Source organism: Oncorhynchus clarkii, chromosome 24, assembly GCF_045791955.1.
Source record: "Oncorhynchus clarkii lewisi isolate Uvic-CL-2024 chromosome 24, UVic_Ocla_1.0, whole genome shotgun sequence".
NCBI lineage: Eukaryota > Metazoa > Chordata > Actinopteri > Salmoniformes > Salmonidae > Oncorhynchus > Oncorhynchus clarkii.
Window position 1 is genome coordinate 33,285,470 of NC_092170.1, and position 8,552 is coordinate 33,294,021.

At 44.0% G+C, this 8,552-nt stretch overlaps 1 protein-coding gene across 1 annotated transcript; it reads left to right on the top strand.

The window, feature by feature from the left end:
- The first annotated feature begins 1,615 nt into the window (after positions 1-1,615).
- LOC139382642 (olfactory receptor 52Z1P-like) lies at positions 1,616-7,544 on the top strand. The gene is given in 4 exon segments (XM_071126736.1): positions 1,616-1,619; positions 1,768-1,975; positions 7,186-7,369; positions 7,371-7,544. Coding segments are annotated over 4 exon segments (570 nt in total).
- The last annotated feature ends 1,008 nt before the right edge of the window (positions 7,545-8,552 follow it).

Genomic DNA, 8,552 nt, shown 5'->3' on the forward strand with positions numbered 1-8,552 from the left:
AAATTGCTCTTTGCTATTATTTGTTTCTTTTTGACCATTTTAATTGAAAACCAACACAACATGGTACTTAATTGTTACCCATGTATGATTTGATATTGAGATAAAAACAGCTGCATTGGACCTTTAAGTAAGGCATTTGGAAGGCCTTGTGGTTGTGTACTGTTCAGTTAGGAGGTGGACCTTTAAGTAAGGCATTTGGAAGGCCTTGTGGTTGTGTACTGTTCAGTTAGGAGGTGTGACTGTTAGGGGGCATGTGTGACGACAGCTGTACTCCACAACCGGGACAGCAGCACCGTGGAAACCCAAGGGGGCTTCCTTTTGTCGTTCTGTCACAGTTTACCTGTCTTCCGGGGCTGTATCTATAATCACCACAGTACTTTGAGCTTAGACAGTCAGAGCTTGGTCTACCTATTTGCATACTGGTTTCACTCACATTGGGCTGTTTTAAAAGGATAGTTCAGACAAATTTCAAATGTACAGATAACTGGCAAGTATATAGATTATGAAAGTCAGCACCTGAAAACGTGGCTCAGTTTACCTACTCACAACATATCATTATCATCATTGAATGCCAAACAATGGGAGGGGTAGAACCAGTGCTTGACTTTGACTGAAATAGGTGCTGGTGCTCATTTTGGGTGCCGGTACTGTTTATATTTAGGTGCAAGAACTCCACAATACTTTTGAGCTAATATTCTATAAAGGGAACAGGAGATCAAGCAGTAGAACATGTGTGGCACTAACATAAAACTGCAAAAAATGTTGGAAAGAAAGGAACTTTATGTCCTGAGTACAAAGTGTTATGTATGGGGGAAATTCAACACGTCCCTGAGTACCACTCTTCGTATTTTCAAGCATGATGGTGGCTGCATCATGTTTAGGGTATGCTTGTCATCAGCAAAGACTAAGGAGTTTTCTCATGATAAAAATAAACTGATTAGAGCTAAGCACAGGCAAAATCCTAGAGGAAAACCTGGTTCAATCTGCTTTCCAACATACACTGGGAAATTCACCTTTCAGCAGGACAATAACCTAAACCACAAGGCCAAATATAAACTGGAGCTGCTTACCAAGAGGACATTGAATGTTCATGAGTGGCCTAGTTACAGTGTTGACTTAAATCGTCTTGAAAATCTATGGCAAGACATGAAAATGGCTGTGTAGCAATGATCAACAACCAACTTTAAAAAGTTCCCGGTGTGTATAGACTTACCCAGAAAGGTGCCAAAGCAATAAGACCCAAGGGGGTGTGGTATATGGCCAATATACCATTGGCACGTGCCTGGACACAGCCCTTAGCTGCGGTATTGGCTATATATCAAAAACCCCTCTGAGCTGCCTTATCGCTATTATAAACTGATTACCGACGTAATTAGAGCAGTAAAAATAATGTTTTGTCATACCAGTGGTAAATGGTCTGATATACCACATCTGTCAGCCAATCAGCATTCACGATTCAAACAACCCAGTTTACAAGATGTCTTTTTTCAGGGGGTTGAATACTTATGCAATCATGATATATTAGTGTTTAATTTTTCTTTAATTATAAAAAAACCCAAAACATTTTTCTTCCACTTTGACATTACAGAGTATTTTGGGTAAATCGTTGACAAAAATGTGTAAATCGTTGACAAAAATACATTTAAATCCATTTGAATCCCATCTTGTAAAACAACAACATTTGGAAAAAGTCAATGGGTGTAAATACTTTCTGGAGGCACTGTTAATATTGCAATACAGTTGTTTTAAAATGTTATCATGAATTAGATCAGGGTTCCCCAAACTCGGTCCTGAGTGCTACAGCTTTCTTCTCTCAGCTGGTGGTGAGCATCCTGGCTCAGAATAGGTCTATCTCCTACCCTGTATGCTACCCCCAGGCTCTGCTCATCCACCTGTACGGAGCTGGCTCCTTCACTATCCTGACTGCCATGGCTTATGACAGGTATATCGCTATCTGCTATCCAAGAAAGCGAAGGTAACCTGCCTAAATGACTACCGCCCCATAGCACTCATGTCTTTAGCCATGATGTGCTTTGAAAGGCTGGTCATTACTAGCCTCGAGCTAGGGCCATCTCCCGGCTAGCCAAAGAGGTGGACCAGCCAATACTTGGGCTACAATACCTCTTTTGCCAATTGTCCTAGACCCTTTACTGCCGACACGGAGCCCCGCCGATCCATCATGACTGGTCTGTCGACGTAACCGTCCGGGGTGGTTTTAACAGGCTCTTTCATTACGACGTCACCGGATGTCCATCTGCTAGCCCTTGCCCGCTAGCTGTCTGAATCACCGTATCTCCTGCTCGCCTAGCGTAGCAGTGACTACTGAATTGGCTCCCTGACTCATCTAGTGCTTCTCATTGGACCCTATGATCACTTGGCTACACATGCCTCTCCCTAATGTCATAATGCCTTGTCTATTGCTGTTTTGGTTAGTAATTATTGTCTTATTTCACTGTAGAGCCCCCAGCCCTGCCCAATATGCCTCACTCCCCACACATGTAGTGAGTGACCTCACCTCACCTGGTGCCCCTAGAGACAAATCCTCTCTCGTCGTCACTCAATGCCTAAGTTTACCTCCACTGTACTCACATCCTATCATACCCTTGTCTGTACATTATGCCTTGAATCTATTCTTCCGTGCCCAGAAATCTGCTCATTTTGCTCATTTTGTTCCGAAAGCACTAGACAATCAGTTCTTATAGCCTTTAGCCGTACCCTTATCCTACTGCTCCTCTGTTCCTCTGGTGATGTAGAGGTTAACCCAGGCCCGGAAGCACCCAGCACCACTCCCATTCCCCAGGATAACCATAAAAGCCTTGGTTTCATGCATGTTAACATGCATGTTAACTCTACGTTTGTTTTATTCACTGCTTTAGCACACTCTGCCAACCCTGATGTCCTAGCCATGTCTGAATTATGGCTTAGGAAGGCCACCAAAAATCCTTACATTTCCATCCCTAACCATAACATCTTCCGACAAGACAAAACTGCCAAAGGTGGTGGAGTTGCAATCTACTGCGGAGATAGCCTGCAGAGTTCTATCACACTATCCAGGTCTGTGCCCAAACAATTTGAGCTTCTACTTTTAAAAATCCACCTTTCCAGAAACAAATCTCTCACCGTTGCCGCTTGTTATTGACCCCTTCAGCCCACAGCTGTGCCCTGGACACCATATGTGAATTGACTGCCCCCATCTATCTTCAGAGTTCATACTGCTAGGTGACCTAACCTGAGATATGCGTAACACCCCGGCCGTCCTACAATCTAAGCTACATGCTCTCAATCTCACACAAATTATTAAGGAATCCACCAGGTACAACTATAAATCCATAACCATGGGCAGCCTCTTAGATATCATCCTGACCAACTTGCCCTCTAAATACACCTCTGCTGTCTTCAACCAGGATCTCAGTGATCACTGCCTTATTGCCTGCGTGCATAATGGGTCCGCGGTCAAACGATCACCCTGATCACTGTCAAATGCTCCCTAAAACACTTCAGCAAGCAGGCCTTTCTAATCGACCTGGCCAGGGTATCCTAGAAGGATATTGACCTCATCTCGTCAGTAAAGGATGCCTGGTTGCGCTTTAAAAGTGCTTTCCTCGCAATCGTAAATAAGCATGCCCCATTGAAAAAATGTAGAACGAAGAACAGATGTATCCCTGGGTTCACCCCAGATTTGACTGCCCTTGACCAGCAACAAAATATACTCTGGCTTTCTGCATTAGCATCGAGTAGCCCCCGCAATATACAACTTTTCAGGGAAGTCAGGAACCAATATACTCAGTCAGTTAGTAAAGTTAAGGCTAGCTTTTTCAAACAGAAAATTGCATCCTGTAGCACTAATTCCAAAAAAGTGTTGGGACACTGTAAAGTCCATGGAGAATAAGAGCACCTTCTCCCAGCTGCCCACTGCACTGAGGCTAGGAAACACTATCACCACCAATAAATCTACGATAATTTCAATAAGCATTTTTCTACGGCTGGCCATGCTTTTACGTTCCCCCCGCTTCTCCTTCACCCAAATCCAGACAGATGAAGTTTTGAATGAACTGACAATCTGGACCTTCTCTTCCTAAAATTATTCACGGAAATTGTTGCAACCCCTATTACTAGACTGTTCAAACTCTCTTTCGTATCGTCTGAGTTCCCAAAAGTTTGGAAAGTTACCGCGGTCATCCCCCTCTTCAAAGGGGGAGACAGTCTAGACCCAAACTGTTAAAGACCTTAATCCATCCTACCCTGCCTTTCTAAGGTCTTCGAAAGCCAAGTTAACAAACAGATCACCAACCATTTCGAATCTCACCGTACCTTCTCCACTATGCAATCTGGTTTCCGAGCGGGTGATAGGTGCACCTCAGCCACATTCAAGGTCCAAAACGATATCGTAACCGCCATCGATAAAAGACAGTACTGTGCAGCCGTCTTCATCGACCAGGCCAAGGCTTTCGACTCTGTCAATCACCACATTCTTATTGGCAGACTAATCCTTGGATTCTCAAATGCCTGCCTCGCCTGGTTCATCAACTACTTCTCAGATAGAGTTCAGGGTGTCAAATCGGAGGGCCTGTTGTCTGGACCTTTGGCAGTCTCTATGGAGGTGCCACAGGGTTCAATTCTCGGGCTGACTCTTTTTTCTGTATATATCAGTGATGTCGCTCTTTCGGCTGGTGATTCTCTGATCCACCTCTACGCAGACGACACCATTCTGTATACCTCTGGCCCTTCTTTGGACACTGTGTTAACTAACCTCCAAACGAGCTTCAATGCCATACAACACTCCTTCCGTGGCCTCCAACTGCTTTTAAATGCTAGTAAAACTAAATGCATGCTCTTCAACCGATTGTTGCCCGCACCCGCCTACCTGACTAGCATCACTACTCTGGACAGTTCTGACTTAGAATATGTGGACAACTACAAATACCTAGGTTAGACTGTAAACTCTCCTTCCAGACTCACATTAATTAAGCATCTCCAATCCAAAATGAAATCTAGAATCGGCTTCCTATTTCGTAACAAAGCCTCCTTCAGTCATGCTGCCAAACATACCCTTGTAAAACGGACTATCCTTGACTTCGGCGATGTCATTTACAAAATAGCCTCCAAAACTCTACTCAGCAAACTGGATGTAGTCGATCACAGTGCCATCTGTTTTGTCTCCAAAGCCCCATATACTACCCACCACTGCGACCTGTATGCTCTCGTTGGCTGGCCCTCACTACATATTCGTCACCAAACCCACTGGCTCCAAGTCATCTATAAGTCTTTGCTAGGTAAAGCCCCGCCTTATCTCAGCTCACTGGTCACCATAGCACCACCCACCTGTAGGACGCGCTGCAGCAGGTATATTTCACTGGTCGTCCCCAAAGCCAACACTTCCTTTGGCCGCCTTTCCTTCCAGTTCTCTGCTGCCACTTACCGGAACGAATTGCAAAACTCACTGAAGCTGGAGTCTTATATCTCCCTCTCTAACTTTAAGCATCAGTTGTCAGAACAGTTTACCAATCCCTGTACCTGTACACAGCCAATCTATAAATAGCACACCCAACTAACTACCTCATCCCCATATTGTTATTTATCCTGTTGCTCTTTTGCACTCCAGTATCTCTACTTGCACATCATTATTTGCTCATCTATCACTCCAGTGTTAATGCTAAATTGAAATTATTTCACCTCTATGGCCAATTTATTGCCTTACCTCCCTACTCTTCTACATTTGCTCACACTGTACATAGATTTTTCTATTGCATTATTGACTGTACATTAGTTTATGTGTAACTCTGTGTTGTTGTTTTTGTCGCACTGCTTTGCTTTATCTTGGCCAGGTCGCAGTTGTAAATGAGAACTTGTTCTCAACTGGCCTACCTATCAACACCATCATCCCTGAAACCCTAGACCCACTCAAATTCGCATACCGCCCCAACAGATCCACAGATAAGGCAATCTCAATCGCACTCCACACTGCCCTTTCCCACCTGGACAAAAGGAACACCTACGTGAGAATGCTGTTCATTGACTACAGCTCAGCGTTCAACACCATAGTGCCCACAAAACCCACAACACATCTGTAAGCTGATCCTCAACACTGGGGCCCCTTGGGGGTGCATGCTTAGTCCCTCCTGTACTCCCTGTTCACCCATGACTGCGTGGCCAAATACGACTCCAACACCATCATTAAGTTTGCTGACAACACAACAGTGGAAGGCCTGATCATCGACAATGATGAAACAGACTATAGGGAGGAGGTCAGAGACCTGGTAGTGTGGTGCCAGGACAACAACCTCTCCCTCAATGTGGGCAAGACAAAGGAGCTTACTGTGGACTACAGGAAAAGGAGGGCCGATCAGGCCCCCATTAACATTGCTGGGGCTGTAGTGGAGGAGCGGGTCGAGAGTTTCAAATCACCAATGAACTATCATGGTCCAAACACACCAAGACAGTTGTGAAGAGGGCACGACAACTCCCCCCCCCCCCCCCCCCCCCCCCAGGAGACACAGATCCTCATAAACTTCTAAAGCTGCACCATCGAGAGCATCCTGACCGGTTGCATCACCGCCTGGTACAACAACTGCTCTTTATCTGACCGTAAGGTGCTACAGAAAGTAGTGCGTATGGCCCAGTATATCACTGAGGCCAAGCTTCCTGACATCCAGGACCTATATAGTAGGCGTTGTCAGAGGAAGGAACAAAATATTGTCAAAGACTCCAGTCACCCAAGTCATAGACTGTTCTCTTTGCTACCACACAGCAAGCGGTAACGGAGTGTCAAGTCTAGGTCCAAAAAGCTCCTTAACAGCTTCTACCCCCAAGCTATAAGACTGCTGAACAATTTATCAAATGGTCTCCCGGACTGTTTACATTGACACCACCCCTTTTTTTTAACACTGCTGCTACTCACTGTTTATTATCTATGCATAACCCTTACCCCTACCTACATGTACAAATGACCTCGACTGTACCCCCACATTGACTCGGTACTGCCGGATTTTGATTTGATTTGATTGGTAGTTGTTTATACTTGTGTCGTAACAAATGAGCCTCACCAACGACGGATTGTTACAAAACATATCCACTATTGTCGTCCTGCAGATTTTGAAGTGAACTACCAGACCCAGCAGAACCACAGTCAGTGTTTTGACCGGTGGCTCTTGATCATTACACCGTGATGACACACATATAAAACAATTGCTATGGTTTGTTTATAACAGCTGTCTTTCAGGATGTAACGTTGATAGTGGTTATACTTACATATATCCTGATCCTGCTCACCTGTGTTATGAATAAGTCGACTGATGCCCGGAGCAAGGCCATTCAGACATCTGGTACACATCTGGTAATGTTGTTATTCTTAGAGTTCAACGCCTGCTTTAGCCTTGATAGCTCATTGATTTTATCAATCAGCTCCGTCTCTGAGGAGGGCTTTTGGGGTGTCAGTTATGGTGTTCCCACCCATTCTGAATCCCCTCATATATGATCTAAAAACTAAAGAAATTCAACAAATTGTTCTGGGTATCTGCAAACGAAGGGTATCTTCAGTTAAATAAGAAGAAATACTGCACATGAATGTGATAATACATGTCATGGGCTTTAGGGACAATTTTAAGGCCTTCCAAAATAAAAGAAAGAGACGCTGCTTTGTAAATCAAATGGATTATGTTGAAGAGTCTTCCATTAGGCAGGTAGGCAGGTAACTCTCGATCCACAATATAGCAGGGGATGTAAAGCCATAACGCATTTGTTTTTCAAGCATTATGACTGATGTCAAAAGCCGCACTGAAGTCTCTCAGCCTGTTAACAATTTGTGTAAGTGCCGTACTGTACATGTTGAATGCCCTTCCCCTGTTAGCTGAAAGTCTGTTGTTAGCCATTTCATTTGGAATTTTAGGACCCCTTAAGGTATCAAAAATTATGACAAAATGATTTGATGAAACATTGAATTTGTACTTGCTACTATTAGCCCATATAAATGCATTCAATAACAGCTTCATACACTGAACCAAATATAAATGCAACATGTAAAGTGTTGGTTCCATGTTTCATGAGCTGAAATAAAAGATTCAAGAAATGTTCCATACTCACCAAAAGCTTATTTCTTTCAAATTCTGGGCACAAATTAATTTATAGCCCTGTTAGTGATTATTTTTCCTTTGCCAAGATAATCCATCCATTGCGTGGGGACAATAAAGGGACACTCTAAAATGTGGAATTTTATTACACAACACAATGTTTTAAGGGAGCATGCAATTACCCTGCTGACTGCAGGAATGTCCACCAGAGCTATTACCAGTTAAATTAATGTTAATTTCTCTACCATAAGCCACCTCTAACATCATTTTAGAGAATTTGGTAGTACGTCCAGCCGGCCTCACAACCGCAGACCTTGTGTAACCACGCCAGCCCAGGACCTCCACATCCACCTACTTCACCTGCGGGATCGTCTGATATCAGCCACCCGGACAGTTTATGAAACTGTGGGTTTGCATAACTGAATAATTTCTGCGCAAACTGTCAGAAACCATCTCAGGGAAGCTCATCTGCGTGCTCGTCGTCCT